At 35.2% G+C, this 21,042-nt stretch overlaps 1 protein-coding gene across 2 annotated transcripts in view; it reads right to left on the bottom strand.

Moving 5' to 3' along the window:
* Nucleotides 1-20,014, bottom strand: part of LOC149784058 (uncharacterized) — an 80,633-nt gene extending 60,619 nt beyond the window's left edge. For both annotated transcript variants that reach the window (XM_089932155.1, XM_089932156.1), the window contains exons 1-6: nt 19,446-20,014; nt 12,772-12,840; nt 7,988-8,082; nt 6,329-6,430; nt 5,608-5,724; nt 2,190-2,474 (exon numbers count right to left, since the gene is read on the bottom strand). In XM_089932155.1, coding sequence (XP_089788281.1) covers nt 2,190-2,474; nt 5,608-5,724; nt 6,329-6,430; nt 7,988-8,082; nt 12,772-12,840; nt 19,446-19,522 — 745 coding nt within the window. In that variant the 5' untranslated portion in view covers nt 19,523-20,014. The remainder of the gene's footprint in view (nt 1-2,189; nt 2,475-5,607; nt 5,725-6,328; nt 6,431-7,987; nt 8,083-12,771; nt 12,841-19,445) is intronic.
* Between the last annotated feature and the right edge of the window lie 1,028 nt (nt 20,015-21,042).

Below are 21,042 nucleotides of genomic sequence, written 5' to 3'. Positions count from 1 at the left end.
TGTTTGTGGCGTTTCAACTTACAGCACGAGATAATGACTAGACACAGAGTACAATAATATTTGACAACTTATACGAGACTGAAGTACCTTTATTCTGTTAAATGGACATCGGGAATCTTCGGAAGAAATTCGGCTAAACTATGCAAAAGCCACTCTTCATATTGCACGTGCATATCACAATATGTGGTCGTACATGGACATACATGAGAACGATGACACGGGTCTGCAGATTTCCATATAAGACTTTCAAAGGTTGTACCTAATTTGTTCTTAATTTTCACTGGGACATCTGGAATTGTTCAAGCAGTCAATCTTTGACATGCATTTTCAAGCACATGTCAGTATAGTGGGTGTTTGTTATATCTGCTATGCTATGATACTTTCCGACAAGATGCTGCTGGAGAGTGCTGAGGGCCAAATTAGAGTGATCGATGCACCTGTGGAAAATTCTTTATTGAACGTGTTACGTATATGAATAATAATGTCTATCACGAAGTGAAGTTTGATCTTACTTAAAGTCAGCTTGAAAAATGAAACACGCAAACAAATACAATAGTGGGGTCAGAGTGAAATTGTTTGCAGCAAACTGGAAATGTCGTCGAGTGGCTGACCCAAACACAGTTCACACAGATTAGTGCAGCCTGACACAAAATACCTTAGTAACTTTTTTATTTATCCGAGTCAGAGGTGGCACAAATGCAAAGAAATGTGGACTATTTCCATTTCTTGCAGCGATTCCAAAATTTCAAGGCTGCAGCGTTATGAGCTGTCGGAACTGCATCAGGAATTACACATAAAACGGAAGAAGCTTTCTATTGCCAGTCCCGAGTCGTCGACTACCCTCGGGCAATGGTCTTTGATTACAAAATCGCAGAAAATCGCGGCGTTGACCAATCTTGATTTTCCTGCGATGGCAAATTCCGTTAAACATTTTCGCTTTTTTATGCGAGATGAACTTGCATCAATAGTGCCATGCAAACGTGAAACCAGCATCGTCAATCTGGATTGATCAACAGGCCCTGGTACTCACTGGGTTGGATGTGCGGTAACACCTCAACATAGTTTCTAGTTTGACTCGTATGGACGTGCGCCGCCATTTTAGGTTATTAATTATGTATCCTTTAGACTTGGACGACGGAGTCATCTACCGTTTTTATTATTTGACTATGTCACTACAAACACGGCTGGATGACCCCATACGCGGTCTTTTTGTCGGTGAAGCGCTGTGCGTACTGGAACACTCGTCAATCCCGCAAACACTTATATTGATGTCACATTAAAGTATGTGTGATAGTATTATACAACCATATGTATCAACATTTACGGCCGTTACTCTGTTCGACAACACTGTGCTGATGTAGATATTAGCTGATTTGCAAACATAGCTGTTGACGTTGACCCAGGTAACCTTGTAATTTATGAAGATCACACTGCCAAACTGAAAAAGTCAAAAGTAGACAATCGAGATACTATTATAAGTAGAAAGGCGACTTTGTGGTAAAGATCCTGGTTCAGCTCAGTGACAACGGTGGAATCAGACACAGCGGCGTGACGGTTGCATTTATCCCAAACTATGTTGATACAGTCAATTTTGCAACAAGACAATACGTGCAAGAAGAACTTTCTCACGCGCCGGTAAGTTGGAGCGTTCTTCCAGTTTAAATTTATTACACAGTGAGTGCATTGTGTGTAAGGTTTCATTTAGGAACAACTGTATTTAGAAAAATGTCAGAAAGGAACCCAGGCTAATGAGGAAAGCAGTTTCAGACACTTTCTACAGGGGTGATTGATAGTCTTTGTTTCACTCAATTTCTACAGCTCTCTGTGCATTTTCTAATGTTTCTCTGGCAGTTTATACAGCATAATACAATACAAATAATAAACTTCAAAGCTGAATAAGACGTCAGAATATATATAAGTGAAACTGTATTCTAAATCAAAATATTCGCACCTGCTAATATAAAACTGAGGAAATACACTAAGTCCTATTTGTTTCATCTTTTGATAATTTGATAAGTTCAAACGGCGCATAGCACAGGTTTTGTGGGGCTAAATCTATGTAAAGTGTAGCTTTAAAGGTTTAGCATGCTGGGGTTTGCAAAGAAAGGCAAATAGATTTATTTTGTTCGAGTATATAGCAAAGATATGTATAAGGTATGGAAGAACCAAAATGATTGAATTAATTTTACCTGATCTTGGAATCTTGGAAATATTGACAAAGATTTGACCTCCCACGATGCCGAAACCAGAGTCACGGATATAGTTAGGTCTATATGAGAGCGATGGAGGTTCGTACAGGGAGTGGAATTCAAACATAATATAGTTGAAATCTTTTTGATTAATCCAGAATGTGTCCTTAAGGTCTGTGGTTCCGTCCATGGCAAAGGAAAATTTGGTTGAGTTGTCCGTACGTCTGATATGAGACAAGGTAACTGTGCTGAGACCAATATCCGGCATTCCCTTGTCCTTTGCCACTGTAATCATTATTATTGTTATTATTATTATTATTATTATTATTATTGCTATTCTTGCAGTTAGTAATGGTAGTTCTAGTGCTTCGTTAATATTAGTCGTCACTTATTAATTAACGACGTTCTTCGTGTTGACGTGGTGATGAATGATGGTACTACGAGTGGAAGAGAATAGTTTTTCTTTTGCGTTTTTGTTCTTTGACAAGTGACCTAAATGGAATCTAGTGATCGCCCCTCCCTTCCCAAGTCTAAAACAGTTCCCGGAAATTGTTATGTGATCTTCAAAATCGTGCAAAATGGTACTTTCTTATATGCCAATGACAGTCGAGAAAGTCGGATCTGGTTTTCAATTCTAGTCCCCAAGTAACTATTGATACTTAATGCACGTACCACATTCTGCATATGTGACCTAAGATTTCGGAATGCAGCTCCCTGACAAAATGTCTGCTGTCTGAAACAGTCGATTATCTATACAGTAATATATCTGTTACATAATTATAGAACTTCCCCAAACATTACAACGCTTTTCATCTCGTGTCTTAACTGTTGCTAATCATAAAGACCGAGCGGATCCTTTTATTGGTCGAATTCTTTGCGCAACATGTTGGCAAGTGGATTTGAGAAATATAACTTCGTTCATGTCCTCGGTCAATCCGCTTATAGTTTAGTGTGAATTTGGACGTAGTCGTTTGCCTCAATTAGCAAGTCTCAAATTGTCTTTAAGCATGTGTACAGTGATGATGTCCATTGCATGACGGAGTATCAAGGTCGATGATGAAAACGAAAGGGCGCTTTTCTCACCCATTCGACAGAGAAATCTACCTGTTCTGCTAACCTTACTTCTCCTATCTCAGTTTGGTTATATCAGACCTGTCGTCTCAGTCATGGTGTTCATGCTCAATGAAATATTTTTAAAAAGAAATCATTGATGTCTCTAGTGTGCCTGACGGAGTTGTTATAAAATTCAACAACAGCAACAACATATATATGCTTAAGGTCTCTCCATTTTGATAACCTGTCGAGCTATTTGATAGAGCTCCAGACACAAAGGCAACAGACATCACTGGCCACAAATAACAAAATTCTAATAATGCGATTGCATATGAAAACTCATGCACTTATCAGCCAGAGTGGTTCGTTCATAAGTCCACATGATATTACACAAAATGATTTCCTGTAGCCTTCATTGCACTAATAATAGCAACACCTACCATATGTCCAAGAAATTCATGAATTTGAAATTTCCTGACACTACACGACACACATTGTTAGAACTGTACCCAGTAGGCATAATGTACAGCAGTGTATCGTATAGATGCCTATCTTAGAACCTTCTAACTATATTATAACTGACTAAAGCTTAAACTTAATCGGATTAAAGATATTAATTATTTATTGTCAATTTCATATGACATCCATAGATTAAATGTGAAAATACAGTAATCATATCAAAAGGATTATATGTTGCTATTTGCTGATGCGTAGAACTTGTGTACTTAGGGTCGACAGTTCATATCATTGCCCTCATTAATATATTCGCATTAATACTCAGTATATACAAAAACACTTGGCTCGAGACTCTCATTGCTCACAAAACATCTCGGGGAGACAAATAATATAACCCCTTGACTGGATTTCCTTGTCTCGGTCCATACTTCAGCATATATTCTATTAGACTCTCTCATTCAGTGACACCAAAAGGGGATTTACGAAAAAGCCTGTTTCTTACGATTTTACACCTACTCCATCACATTCGGAGTCGCCCAAACCGCAACTACTTGCCCGTTAGTGTTATCCTTGGTCTAGCTTTTTAAAAGAAAAACCACCTGCCTCCCGAAAATATGGCGCTTTTGACTTGCGGATTCTCTAATATTCACGTATCTAATGTTTTCCTTCACTTTAGTGCACTATATGACATGGTGTAAGCTTACAGTTCCAACAGCTACTTTTTAATATGATGTCTTAGGGAATCGATAAAATGTATATTTCCATCCTTTATATATCGTTAGTTTATTGATGTAACTATCACCTGTTTCGTATCAATCTATCGTCCCATCTATAAGCAGGGTCACTTTGGCAACTAGCTTCATGCCTCCTCGTGTGTTTAGGTCGTTATTATCTTAAGATATAACATGCTTAGTCTCACTAATGCATCTTCAAAATAAACAAGCCGTCTAGCCATTTACCATCTAAATAGCCTCTTATGTCAAGGATCCACATATAAACACAAGGCCATCTATGAAATCTTTAAAAAATATATCAGACAGGCATTCGTGCGTATTATTCCCACTCTATTTCAGTAACCATTGTAAATAATCCCTGGACCTACTTACCAATCATATAAATCAATACATACATATATACAGACACTTCAGCTGCTTTCTAAATTTAAAACCTGTTCCTAACATTCTGTATGATTAACTGAAGAGCTTATCTAAAGTTTCACAATCTGTTGCATAGCTCGAGGGATGACGGGATTATTCATCTAGGGCTTTCCCTTGGGTAATGTAGCGATTCATTGTAACGTTATTGACAGATCTTTTTCAGATCAGTATTTAAAAGCGTTCTCTATCTTCTCTGAGAATGTGGCGACCTAGACCCTTTTATATTATCCGTGTCATAAGTTTGGTCACACTTTTGCTTAACGTCCATTGCCTTCATTGCCAGCTTGTGCCTCATTTCCTATTTCCTTATTCCTAAATATATCCTCCTCCCAGCTGGTGCAAAATTAAATTAAATCTGTTTTGTCTTATTCAATTAAATTTTGCTTCCTTTTCTCTAATTTGTTTTCCTTACGCTTTCACAAACTATCTTTCTCCGTTCGGATTCCCCTCCATCACGATCTGCCGGTCTTTCTCATCCAAAACGTGTTTATTATAACCCTAACTCTAAGCTGATATGACTTATCCTTCTATCTAAATCAAGGATCCAGTTTCTAAATACGACTTTGTTTTTTCTAATTACCATTCCTGTTTCAAGTGTAAATAAATAAATAAATAAATAAATATATATATATATATATATATATATATATATATATATATATATATATATATATATATATATATATATATATATATAAAGAGATAGAATGAGGGGAGAGAGAGAAAGAAAGAGTAACAGATAGAGAGCTGACTTGTTAAACAAGCATCTTGTCCAGTCCCAGAGAATCCAGTGTCACATGCACATGAATCATACGCCTCAGAACCTAAGCACTTCCCGGGATAACATGGCACCAAATGTGAACATTTTACTGAAATCAGAAACTTCATTACATTATTTTTTAAAGTATCTATGCAGGTGAATAATCAAGACGTCGTTCACTAATACCGCTCGAAATTTCAATTTAACGAACAAGAAAAAGTTTCAAAATTTAAAAAAGAATGTTAAGAATCTTGTGATTCAGATAACGAATGCTTTTATGAAACTGTGCTGCAAGAGAGACAAAATAAAGACAGGCTTAATTAGACGACTTTGAATATTTATACTGTCAACTTGTATTCAGAATGGTGATTTTGTGAACCAAACATGCGCACATTGGGATAGGGTGAAATAGTCATATTGAATTGGAATTATATGCATCCAAGTCTTATTACATAAGACGCATATGCATATGGAAACAAAAAGGGACCCAAGAATACGTAATAAGAATGGCCACTCTTTTCATTGGTAACGGATTGGATCATTTTATATGGACGAGTGAGGTTACAAAGTATATACTTTACGAACTGGAAAACTGTCATAGGATTAAAATGAAATGACATAATTTAGAGAGTTCATCCAATAAACATGCTCACATCCATCACACAATGATTTACACAGAACCAAAGGTTTCGCAAACCATTCTTTCAACTTACGTGTTGCACAGGCCGTGTACTCTCCTGAATATGGGTAATTGCATCTACATCTACCTGGCTCAATACATGTTCCACGATTCCCACATGACGGGTTACAAATTGCTGTAAAGATCCAAATTTGGATCATTATTTCTTTTTCAAAATTAATGCATTGATGTCTCCTCTTTCGTTCAAACACGACCCATAATTCTTTCTTCCGCTTAATGCAGTGCATACATTTCTTCAAAGGTACTGTAGTTTGAAAATGTAAATAGCAGTCTTACGATCTGGTCCGTACTCCGAGAACAGAATTATTGACAAGTGTTTGAGAGGCTATGAAGAGGGGAACTGAGGAGACTCTGTATATTATGAAGATTTACAGTATCGCTTTTTTATCTTCCCCATCAACACAGACAACTTCTGTAAGAATGACTGCACGATCTAGAACCGAATGTAGCCCTCTAAACCCACTTGAAGATGTGGATATGCTTTTAAGAATATAACCTTCTACAACATTTACTACAATTCCAATTGCAAAGTCATAAATATCTTATCCATTATCTTATACCCAATATTTTTCATAGACATTTGCCTCTCTTAAAGAAATGAGTTGTTTAAAACTATTTCTTATACCCAATTTTGTCACAGACATTTGCCTCTCTTTAAGAAATGAGTTGTAAAAAACTATTTCTTATATCCATTTTTTTCATAGGTATTTGCCTCTCTTAAAGAAATGAGTTGTTTAGAAATATTTCTTATACCCAATTTTTTCATAGACATTTGCCTCTCTTAAAGAAATGAGTTATTTAAAACTATTTCTTCTACCCAATTTTTTCATAGATATTTGCCTCTCTTAAAGAAATGAGTTGTTTAAAAATGTTTCTTATACACAATTTTTTCATCGACATTTGCCTCTCTTAAAGAAATGAGTTGTTTAGAAATATTTCTTATACCCAAATTTTTCATAGACATTTGCCTCTCTTAAAGAAATGAGTTATTTAAAACTATTTCTTCTACCCAATTTTTTCATAGATATTTGCCTCTCTTAAAGAAATGAGTTGCTTAAAAATATTTCTTATACACAATTTTTTCATAGACATTTGCCTCTCTTAAAGAAATGAGTTATTTAAAACTATTTCTTATACCCAAATTTTTCATAGATATTTGCCTCTCTTAAAGAAATGAGTTGTTTAAATAAAACTATTTTCCTAGATTTCACAATTGCTACAAACTACAAATTTAATGATCCAAAGAAACAATGCTTAATCTGGAAAGATAGCATAAATTGTTTTTTTTCTTGTCGCAAACATTTGTTACACTTTGTTATTACAATCGACCAAAATCCTTTGCTAGAGGGGATATTTACATAATTCGAAATGGTCCACCGCTTAAAAAAGGTAAATATTTCAATAATGCAAAGAAAAAGATGTCATAAATGATTAACGATTTTCAATAATTTAAACGTCGGCAGAATAAAACGACTATGCAAGGAAACATCACTCACTGGTGATTGAACAATGTTAACACTATTTAGACTGATTAAAACTTCCGTCTAACTTCAATAAGTATGAGACGTTGTCGGTCCTGTTACATTTCATAGTTCAGACTTTATATTTCAAAACAATATTGAGGTAGTAGAACATAAATGAATTATAAATCTCATTGCCAGGTTATACTTACGAACACTACATGGGGAGCTACCATCCACCCACCCTGGACAACAATAGTTATCTATTATAGTTCTAGCATGCTGACGAGTGGAATGGTGAGCGCACCTTGAAAGAGAATGAAAACAGTCATAAGAAGTATGTATATTGTTAGAATGCTTATCATTTTTTTCCACACCTAATGATAAAATTATAAATTTGTACCAGTAGGGAAGAAAGTTGACATAAATTTGAAAACTTTCGTCACGAATTCACGGTTTAGAATCCTAATACCTTCAGGCGAATTCACTGTTTGGAGTCACAGTACCTGTAGACATAATTGTAAGAAATGACATGGTGTCATATATATGAAAACAAAATAAATAGCGATTTAATTTTATAGCGTATTATCCTTTCCAGGAACCCTTAATCACAATTTGGAGCTCATAATACATCGATGTAAAACTCGAGAAACAATACTTTTTAGCGACATCAAGGAATTAACACTAAGTACGTACCAATGCTTGTAATAAATCTTTTATATATAATCGGTCATCAATTCATGTGATATTTTTTGGAAAGGTTAGATGAAAATTTCATTATAAAATATATAAATAGATCACTCACATTTGCTGACACTCGTGTCAAAGCTAAACATAATAGCAGTTGGCACATTAAATTTTGCTACAGAATCTTAACAGATGCGAATACAAATCAACATGACACCATGAAAACATACAGATTTCACTGCGATGGTCAATTTTATCCTCGACAGACACTGACATAAATGTATGCATGATAATTAATCATACGTGAACATAGTAGTCGCTGCCAAATAAGAGGTAAAGATATTAATTGCAATTAAGAAAAATCTATACTATATCGGAGAAGTGTTTTCAAATAATCATAAACATGTAGTACAACAAAAACAATTCTTGGAAACTAAAGGTCCAAGTATGATATCCTTAAAAGATATGTACAAACTTGATTATATAAATTCTATGCCACCCAAATGTCCAAGACTGCATTCGGTAGCATATCTTCTGTTTCACAGAATGGAAGTCGAAGCTTTCAATAAGATGTGTTCTACTTGCAAAGATTTCTGTCTAGTACAAGTTCACCTTCAAGAGTTATGTATGAGACTCATCTCTGTGGTTGTTCCATATGAAGGATGACATTCTCAAAATAATGAGTTTGAGGTTCCAAAGTTTGTGTGTGGAGATTTCATGGAACATTTCTGCCAAGTACATAAAACACGATGTCACTGTAAGTAATCTTCGAAACCGAAACGAGCTCATGCACGGCAGGTTTGGATTCCTTATCTGCATTTTTGTTATCGTTCGCACTGATTTGTCTATGCAGCCAACAGTAGAAAATGCTATTCAAGACTGAGCTAATCCTGCTTATGAAAGATTAAACAGGTGGACTCACTTAAGGTTTTGAACATTTTTCAAGCTGAAAAGAGAATCTGAAATAGTGACGCTTAGATGTCGTTGAAAATTTGAATATGGCGTAGTTATGTGGTGAAAGAATAGAAACTTGATCAGGTAACCGGCTCGAGATGGTTCCATTGAGTATTTCAGTGGCATCTACAACCTTGTCTCCAGCTCTGTCGATTTAAATGGACATAATCATGATCTGGGGTTCTTATTTCATTGAATTTACTTGAAAAACCAAATGACTGTTTAAAAACTTTTTTTGATAACTAAGTTAGTGTTTTGGGAACAAAGGATTTTGGAATATTGGTGCGATTGTTTCTGATTCTACAGATGGACGATTTTGTGTAACCAAAGGTGCGATAAACTTTGGTTCTGTGTATACAGTGTTTAATATTTGGTCCTAAAGACTACACCATATGCGGGATTAGATAAATTGGAACATAGTTTGGTAACATTCTGAAGAACCAGTCTTGTTCTTCTGAGATAAAGATACATTTCATCTGCCTCTATAAAAAGCCTTTCTTACGGGAAGTTATACACGCTCACAAAGTGAAAGTCCTGATTGTGTATTGGATCAAGCATATACAGACAACATTTCGCACACAATCGAACCATAGTCAAGTTTATTTATGATTAAAATCATGTCTAACCAGTGCAAGACGATCCGTTAGTTCCTTAATATGTGTGCTGATACAACTCGTATTAAACAAAGATTTTTAACATTTGTCTCTAATGCATCTAAATGAACATGAAAATGAGCCATAGCAGCTGAACACTAATAATGTGGTGTCTAATATAAAAGAGAATAGCCAAGACAGAGTTTCTGGTGATCCTGATCTATGTAACCAGCAGAAGAAAAAAAAATCAGATTTAACAATTCGAATCCGTTTACTTCTGACCGTTTCTAAACTCTTTCGAAGTACCTTTATAGCGTACGTCCAATGACAAGCCTATTTATGGATCTGTAGCAGATCCAAGTTTCCTCTACGTAAATGACCAGTCAATTCCTGGATTAAGGTACATTTAATTGTTATGTTAAACATCGTGATTTACAATACGCTACGCTGAGCTACATCTATATAAATCGATATGCACAGTTTCTTTTACCACTATAGCCATTAATTTGCCTTTCTTTTTGCGGGCCGGATCGAGCCCATTTTTTACTTGCAGCACCAGGTCTCTTACTTGTCTCACAGTTACATATTTTATTTTAATGTAATGCCTAACTAGTGATTTTGGGGTGGTTGTTGATATATGTCCGGTAGGTGTGAAGTCTGTAAACTTGGGTTTTAAACGTTTCAGCACTCGGCAACAGCCATCCCATTATCCTGTTTCACGCTTTGGATATCATTCTCGAGTTTACGTATGTGGAAGTCCTTCGATTACGAGAAATTGACATTTTGCGGAGAATTTCTCCTGACATAAGGATTCATCATTGCCTTCGTCTCGACACCTACGAGAGATTATTTTTTTCCAGTCGTCTTTGTGGTAGTCATGCTTAAGACAGTTAAAGCATCTCAGCTGATTGTGGATGAATGAGTAAACTGAGATGTTTGAGAAATATAGCCCTGATAAATGCAGGTAAATATGTGCAGTTGGACGTCAATATGTAAGTTTTGGTGGGAATGAACTTGCGTTACGGCTAGTGCTGATTCGTTTATCTCTGGAGACATTCTAAGCTCTGAAATTGTAAAGTTATCTCGCTGCAGCCACCAACACATATCAAGACTAAGAGATTTTGTTTAGAGATAATTTGTTGGGTATATCCACACAAAGCTTGGCCAAAAGCAGGATATCAGAATGAAATTACTAACTACATGTATGTTTTCTTTAAAGATGTATTGTTTTAAATATACAATTTAGTTCTCTGGTCAAGCTCTGGAATCGTATTGCTATCATGAACGCTGATAGCTCCATTAGTCTCCTTCCTATTAATTGTCTCAACGATGTGAACTTATGGGAATTATCTCTGTTTTGGAAATAAAATCCTCTTCCGAGATGCTGGTCGAATTATCCTGGATCCGCGTTTAACTATGTTGTCGACTATTAACACTTTGGTGTGTGTTCACGTAACTGAAGAATGTTATGTCGCACGCATCCATCATTTGAGCCCGACAAGAAGACCGAAGTAACACTCATTTATGGAGTTTCTCTTAATATGGCAACACATGTCATATACGTTAGCAAAGATGAGCGATTTTCGATTGACACTTGTCCTTTTGAAATTCCAAGCATAAAAATACAATAATTTTCTCAGAATAGTGACCTTTCACACTCTGAAGACCAGTGCGACACAGTCTATTTAACATAGCACCTAAGCTTGGAGTGACTAGACGCAGTCTATTTTACATAGCCACCTAAGCTTGGAGTGACTAGACGCAGTCTATTTAACATAGCCACCTAAGCTTTGAGTGACTAGACGCAGTCTATTTAACATAGCCACCTAAGCTTGGAGTGACGAGACGCAGTCTATTTGACATAGCCACCTAAGCTTGGAGTGACGAGACGCAGTCTATTTAACATAGCCACCTAAGCTTGGAGTGACGAGACGCAGTCTATTTAACATAGCCACCTAAGCTTGGAGTGACGAGCCTCAGTCTATTTAACATAGCCACCTAAGCTTGGAATGACAAGCCGCAGTCTATTTAACATAGCCACCTAAGCTTGGAGTGACTAGACGCTTCATCAATCAGGCACTTCTAAGCAATTCTTCAGCAGAAGTTAGTGACGAACTAGTATGATGCATCGGAATGGCAACTATCAGGGCTATCGCAGTCAAGGGTTAGGGTTAGGGTTTGGGTTGCCTCAAAACGTAGCCTATTATGACATACAGAAGGGTGCATATGGCCTAAGTGGTGCGGGGATGGGAGGCAATTTTAGCAGTCGAGAGTGCATAAATATTTAAAACTATACATATATTGTGAAAGTATTAACAAAGTTCTAAAGTATATATATATATATATATATATATATATATATATATATATATATATATATATATATATATATATATATATATATATATACAATAAATAAGCTTTCAGTTTAATTCATCAAGGGTAATTGAAACAAAAGTATCGCAAGTGATATTCAAACGTCGCTAAATAACTTTTTACTCTTATCCAAAACATTGAGATTAGATTTTTATGTAGCCCTGAATGATCGCCACGATATAAGCAATGAAATCTGGAACATTATTTGTTTCCTAATGTATGACAAAAATACCTTCTCAGTATATTCCGCTTAAGAGAGACTCGACTCCAGATCATTCTAGATCAATCAAACTACTGCATTTGTTGATTTAAAACATATCTACATTAAATTTATTATTCGACATGTTCAATTTCATAATGAAAGCTAAGATTGTTTGTTTACTTACCACCACCAGACCATGGCTGAGCAGTATGTTTCAGTCCAATACTCGATTCGGCGTCTTGTGCAAATATGTCTTAAATAGTACAATATTAAATACTTTACAAATAACATTTCTCAATGAAAACATTCACTATATAAGATAGACTATAAAATATAAATAAGATACAATCTAAACAAATTAAACAATGTTTCATATTTGTATATTATAAAATAGTCAAGAATATATATATATATATATATATATATATATATATATATATATATATATATATATATATATATATATATATATGTGTGTGTGTGTGTGTGTGTGTGTGTGTGTGTGTGCTATGGCACCAATATAATCACAGCTGTTAGAGAGTTGTAATTGTTTCCAAGCAGGAATCGAACACGTGCACCTTTTATAATAATTATTGGCACTTATTGCCTCGTTCTCGTGTGCCAGATTCGTAGTCTATTTGGTCACGCGCTCATCCCGACAATAAATGGATCCTGATCAGATATAAGGACATGGGGTTCACCAGAGGTCACTCGCTGATCAGGTGGACTTGATTAATCAGATGAATGCACAGAAATACTTGATTTATATTTAGAAATGTAAGGTATATGAGCCAAATCATAGCTAAAAACTGGCACCTATGTACCAAAACGAGACGAAGAATTTATCTTATGATCTCATATTTTATGCCTTGATACATGCGTATATAAAATAAATTTATATAGAATGACAACACTGTTATCAGACAAGTTAAAGTGGTTTTATTCGGACTAAGCAGGAATCAAGCCATTGCCACTAGCAACGATGCACATAGCTTAGATTTCGTGCATCAGCGCTCTCATCCACTCGTCCATACGTTCATCCCCCAACCCCGAAATAAAGTATGGAGCATGGTTGAAGGTAATTACACGAGAACAGGAAAAATGAGTAAAAGGAATAATGTCGAAAAGGGATAATCGAGGCTATGCAGTTAGTGTACCAGTATTCTTGGTACATACTTTAAGCAGTGGCTACAGAATGTTCTATAACATAATAACCCTACGTCACTGTACACATCTTGGAGTAAAACCTTCTGAAGACAACGAACATTCGATAGGTACGCTGCATGGGTTACTTTAAAGTCTTTATTTTGAAGTACATTTGAACCATACAGTAAAGGAAATATGTCTCTAGTTTGATGCATGTTGTAATATAATAGAGAAATCTTTTCCAGTAATTTTCATGGATAAATCAGGAAATAATGGCAAACATTCTAATTTGTATTTAACCTCTATTATAATCTGCAATTAATGTCTTCATTATTTTGTTGAATAGGCTCCTATAACGAAATAGCGAACGAATGATACTGGATTATGCTCTTTCCTAAGCTTACGAATCATTAAGTTGCAATGAAGTAATTCTGTAGTTACTCAAGTCAATAAATACCTACGAAATAGCCAGAGATGGTATTAATTAACTCCTAAAATGATGCCCAATATCTACTTCAAATTATATCTAGAGATTGAAGGGTTTCTACGTTAAAGTCATTCCTTTTGAGCGGACAAGGCTAGCAATTCATGGGTGCATAAATACACATCCTAACTCGACGAAGGCTTGGAATATATATCTTATCAATTCCACGGTCTCTTACAGTCTGTCTTAGAATAAAACCGTCTTCAAAATTCTAAATTGGTTTCGTCGTTTACAGGTGTGACAGAGATAGCACGTGTTATAATATATGGTCTAGTTATGATTCGAATGCTGCACGTGAATACATCCCTTGAAAATTATTTTCCTTTCCAAACTCTTTACTGTAAAAGGTTAGATAAGTTTAGCCTGATATCCTGATCTCCCGCACTGCTCTATTGTGTCTCCACTAAACATTTTCAGGATAGCGGAGGTGATGACATTACATAGGAGCTAAAAACACATCGACCATTATTTCCATTTCCAGCATACTCCTAATCGTCATGCTTACTTCATCCACTTAAAATATTTATATAAATTAAAAAGAGATAAACACTAAAATATTTAAATATTATTATTAAGCAAATAAGCAAATACATTTTATTTGATGATTTCACTTACAATTAATGCTGCTCAAATACATGAGCGGATAACTGAGTTAAAGAATTACTTTGTCCAAATTTACCTAATTTGTAAAATATTTCTCCTAAGCTGGAATTGTTGCCAGCTTTCTTGATACATTAAGGATTAAACACTTCTTATGATATCGATTAAATATGAAATTTGAAATTTTACGAAGATTATATTTTTTTTAAAAATGAATAGACAAGATGAAATGAAATTGTTGCAGATGTGGAGTTTCTTGTTATTAGTGATTCTGTACTCCATCTTGATATTTCGTTTCTATATACTAAAATTGATTTATGCAGTAACTGCATGCATACATCTCATAATTTGATACTCGAACATTAACTGCATTGGGGGTACAAACAAGGGAAGTAAATCTCTAGAGGAGGTAACAGCACTTATTCGACATGTCTATTGAACAATTGTGATGTATGTATCACAATCAATATTGACGTTCATGAAATATATTTGACTACCAAATGAAAAAAAATAGAGACTTTAACATTGTTAAGTGATATCTTTCCTTTTTGTTTAGCGTATTTGGTGTAAAGAAAGGATTATTATTATTATTATTATTATTTACCAAACTGTCTACAAAAAATCTATTCCAAGTATTTGATACCAAAATGGCACCAATTTGCAATTATGACTTGGCAGTCCTGTGAGGCCACTTGTGCTAACGCGCTCACCTTTACAGATCATCGGCACATCACCTCAGTCCGCGTTTGTTCGAGTCTCATGCTCAGCGAACATGACTATGTGAGAAACATAATCATCAGACTATGTGAGAAACATAATCATCATCACTGTCATCAGCATTATTATTACTCCTGATCATTATGATGATTTCATCCAGATAGCATCTTTAATTAAATTCAATAGAGATAAACAGAAGAAGAAAAAATGGAATAATAATAATACTCAAATAAATAAATAATAATATATTATGTCACCTAAAATTAAAGATGCATGAATAAATGAGTTGATGATTGGATTACAGAGTGATTGTGTCCAAATTTACCTAATTAGTAAAATATTTCCCGTAAGCTGAAATCCTTTCAGTCTTGTATTAATGATTGTGGATTTCGTACGTTAAGGTACAGGCTATGTATTAATTTTCAAAATTTAGCAAGATTCTATTTTTCTAACAATAAATAGACAAGATAAAATAAATTTGTTGCAGATACAGAATTCGTATTTTTAATAATTATATGCACCACCTTGTTAATACTGACGTGTTTGATGCTTCTGTACAATAATGCTGATTTGTGTAGTAACGGAATGCATACATGACGTAATTTGATACCAGAAAATGATCTGCATTGCAGATGTCATCATGGAATGTAAATACCGACAGAACCTAACAATACCTACTTGAAAAGGGCCATTACACAACGGTCATTAAAGTGTTACAAGTACAACTGGGTTTAACCAGATTTAACAATAACTTCAACTATTATATAGACGACATCCATACTGACGTGTAAATATATATTTGACAAATAAATGAAAAATGAAAATAATTTGGCATTGTTAAGTGAAACCTTTCCTTTATGTTGAGGGCATTGGCTATAAAGGATTACAGCACATAATTTTCACATCACAATTTAAATAATGTATAACTCCAATGACAGAACTAGATTTTGCAGACTAGAACAATTACTTTGGAGGCTATCATTTGCGTTTTCAACTTGGATTAAATTCTGGTAAATATCTACATAAGCACCAGTTGTCAAAACCTATTATTCAGCTTGCTGGGCAATTTATTATTTTATTTCTAGTGAGTGTCTTTAGAGATGTGTAGAAACCTACATAATGATATCTAAATTATGAGGGTTGGGTTGTGTTTGGGACCATCAGGTTAATCCTTACTTCCGATGCGCATTTCATAAAAAAATTGCTAGTTCTGGATATCTATTTTCACGACCCGAAATCCAAAGGTAAATTGTATAGAGATCATATGCTTGTTTGGAGTTTTGATATTATATAATTTCTTAAGTGCACTTTCATAAAAATAATAAAGCCCGTATTCTGAATTTTAATTTCCGTAGTTCACAGGCAAGCCACTGTGACGTTTGCACGCATTGGGGTGTGGTTCTTCCAATATATTTTAATTAAATTATGATGAAAGTTCCACCCTGGCTCGTGAGGTTAGAAAGTTAAATTAGTGACGAGGTAGATTTACAGCTCTGAGCCCCCAGTCAGCAATGCCGACGGCTAAATTATAGAGAACACGAAGATGAAATTCAATCAATAACAATTTAATAAATTCGATAATTTAAAAACGATAACTTTCAATCACCCGACTTTCCCTCGACCAAGTGACAGCCTAATTCATCCCGTGATTTACAGTGTGAGTTCGATTTTCCCCCTGTCCTTGCATCTACTCATCTCTTTCTTTCCCGCTAATTCCTTCCTTCTTTCCGTTCCTCTAACACCTCCTTCGACTCCGTTTCCCTCTCTACTATCTCCTCCTCCAATTTCGCTCCCAGACTTCAACTTCTCCTGACTTCTCTCCTTTCTTCTCCTTTCCTCCGTCTCTCTATCTGAGACTACGGGACCAAACTGTAACTGGTCTGTCCTTCAAAGCTTCCTGTGAAAAACCCACAAGGCGTTAACATCTGCTTTATCGAATCTCACCTCACACTAGATCACCAATTAATCATCAGATAAGGCTATCACGGTTTCTGTCACGCATGCGTACACATCGAAATTCACACACACATCTTGCAGGGTAAACAATGGCGCAATAACACTGTATCAGCGAATTGTCATACAGACATCAATACATTGCGTCACGTCAGTATATACACATATATATTTAATCTCATTGTACTACAATCTGACAGCAATCAGACGCATGTCTGTACATTACACAAATATTCAATAATGGCAAAATCTATAATCACATGAACACATGTGCTAGTCTACTATAAGATACCCATATAGCGATCTACAATATTAACTCTTACGACGGCTAGCAAGCTATATAATTCTTTACAAATATCAACTCATTCCTTCAAAATATGCAAACATATTAACACCACAAAGTAATTCTTCGTACTACGGTTCTAGTAATTATAAAGTATACATACGACCTACAATTAACATGCTGTCTCATTCCGCAAAGACCGAACAACTAGCTCACTGACCTTATTTGAAGCTGTCTGTACTTAGAATTTCCTGTTCTAAGATTTTCCCGCCAATAACGAATGGCTATTCGAAGTTACGCTAACCTCCTCTGGGTAATTTCTCTTAGCGAACTAATTCTTGCCGGAAGACGCGGAGATCATATTCTACCCAAATCAGGGTCTCTCCCCTATCTCGATTCTGATTGGGTGGCCCTGTGACCCTGTCCAATCGTCTTAGCGGTCAGTTCAACCTGTCTGTCTGTCTGCAGGGAAAAGAAGTTAAGACACTCCCACTTCTTCAGGCAACTTCTTTTGATCTGGACAAACATTTCCACAACTAGGTGATAATTAGCTAACTGGCGGCTTCGCAACTCCTAGGTCTGGCTCTCCACTTCTAGCCACGGCAATCTTACGTTGTGGATTAGTGGTAGCCTGCGGCAATGTTTAACATCAAACAATGGCTTGTCAGAATTACTTTGATTATACATGTTTCAAACTGGGGCTACTCTGGGTCGGGGTAAACATGACAGCCACGTTAAAGTAATTTGTGTTAAATTAATATTTTCAGACCAGAGACAAATGAACCTAGGTTTGTATCACTTAAAATGGGTTTGAAACTGGGAACTGTTATGACTGATATTCCCATATTAAATGTTTTATGATATGTTGACAAAATTTGGTGTCCTCTGAAAGCAGAGGAATACAGACTCATATATTTTGTTTTCGTTTTTTATTTTTACATTTTTCATTTTTGTAATGAAGCATGATCTAAATAAAGAATCACTCGATGAACTTCGTTTTCATTATGCTATTGACTGGATCATCTGAGTATATGATATTTATCTGCGCATTATTTTTCCGACTCATGGAGGTACATAGAACTCTTATATCCGGGAAAGTACAATACTCTCTCGTCATTTTGATCTACATGAATTGCCCAACTTTGCCAGAATAAAGTAAAAAACGAATTACAGTCTTCTGATGACTGTTGAACACTGGTTAACAAAGCTGCTTATCACGGAGGGATATAACGAACAAAGACATAAAGACGAGGACAGAGATCAAATAGTTATAGAGAGAAAGTAAAACGGTAGACAACTAGAGCGATCTAAGATTGTACAACATTCAGTTCTTAAATGAAATATGTCACATATATTCCGTGAAGATCTTACTTTATGTATTTACGCATAACATTCTACGTCTGAAACATGTTGTTCTTCATGCAAAGATTTGCTTGAAAGCAATCTAGTTACTGAGGAGAAATTTTCAACATTTTACCCACAGATTTATTGTTTCGTAGACAAAGGTCGATAGATTTACTAGTTACCTGAACGTTCTAAATTCTAATAAAAAACAACGGATGAAGACTAGATTTCTATGTCAGTTATCTAGACATCATGGGCATATACAAGAAATATGACGTTTGAAAAAATTAAGTGGAATAAAACTGTGAAAAATGCGAAAATATTCACTTACGAGCTCTGTGCATCACTATTGGTTACGAAGCTCAAGAAAGAAAGTAGAATCAAGAAAACTGTGATCTTCCAGTCCATGATACTAACGACGTTGTCTCTGCAGATACCTAGTTAGACCTGAATCTTAGTGTGGATCCACGATGGATGTTACTAGTCAATCTTACATAGAGAACGTCACAATGCCTATATTTGGTAACAGCTAATGTTGTCTTTTAAAGACGAAGAGGCAACCAAGGGAAAGTTTTGTACTTTAGGATAATATCAAATAGAATTCATGACACGCTGACATAAAAAATCGGTGTTAAAAGCCAACTGAAGATAGCAAGCATCGACTATGCATCTTGTTGACAATTTTGAAAGTATTTTTGAAAATACGATCTTTCAATGCCCCTTCTTTTTATACTAAACTAATGAAACAGTAAATAACCACCCGATCCCTACATTGTTAAAGCCTTCAAGGCTAAATTTGTTAGCACTGTTAAAGCTCTCAGGCGTTAACAACGTGTAATTTTATACTGTACAGTATAAGTTATATGCCTTTACGGCTTAATATTGTCAACTGCCACTGGAACTGTTCTTACGCATGTGCGTCATTTCTATCAAACATCCGGTCAGTGATAAAACTTTGCTATAGGCCTAGACGAATAAACGGGGACGTTCCAAACGAAATTAAAACTGTCAGATAATTTACATTTGTAAATAGGGTTCTAAATACAAGAACAAAATGGGCTAGTTTTTAACCAAGTAGGATTAAAAGTAATATTCTGTACATCAATGTGCTGAAGACATCATTATCGGAGTCATCGCTTTTGACGCACTTAAGAACTTTTACTTTTCAGAAATGTAAAGCGTCCATAGTGATACATCTCATTTCCTTTGAAAACATTTATTTATTTTTGCAAAGTATGGGTAACAGATAACAATGATATATTTTCTAGTACTCTTAATCGCATGCTTTCAACCTAGCGACCCTTTATTCCGTTTTGTTCTTGTTGTGCATCTCTTGTTTAGACGCACTACACGTCCGTTGCTACCAAAAAAAGTTATATTCCAAGGCAACATCATTAGCACATAGGAAGCACAAGTTTATTGGGAAAATGAAACAAACATAATTTTAAGCACAGTTTTTTATTATATAGATTGTGTCCTATAGAAGCTATAAGCATCAACAAAAATAAAATTGGATATGAATCTTTCATAAGTTGTTTTTGTAGAAGTGCATATAATCGGTGAGAAAGATATAATATTAAAGGAGATTTTTCAGTAGAGGCTGCATACTTACTTATGAAACATACATTACAGGCACTTTTTTAAATATATACAAATTATGTTAAGAAAGAACCACCTAAATAAAGGTGGTAAAGACAGCTCCACATAAAACTTTAAAAATGTAACACAGTATTCTAAACAGTGTCACTGATTTTGTCACCCACTGTCACATTTTCATAACATGTTCACTAGCTGATTTGCTGTCTAATATTCGAGTTGTTATTAAAGATTTGTATGAGTATATTTTATTTCATTTCGCAAGTATTAATGCAATTTCAAAGACTTTTTCAGTCTCAATGATGATTAGTGAAAACATTTTTATGACATTA

Source organism: Sinohyriopsis cumingii, chromosome 14 (assembly GCF_028554795.1).
Source record: "Sinohyriopsis cumingii isolate HCF-2022 chromosome 14, ASM2855479v2, whole genome shotgun sequence".
Lineage (NCBI taxonomy): Eukaryota > Metazoa > Mollusca > Bivalvia > Unionida > Unionidae > Sinohyriopsis > Sinohyriopsis cumingii.
Note: the sequence above shows the minus strand (reverse complement) of the source record. Positions and strands in the feature narration are given on the sequence as shown.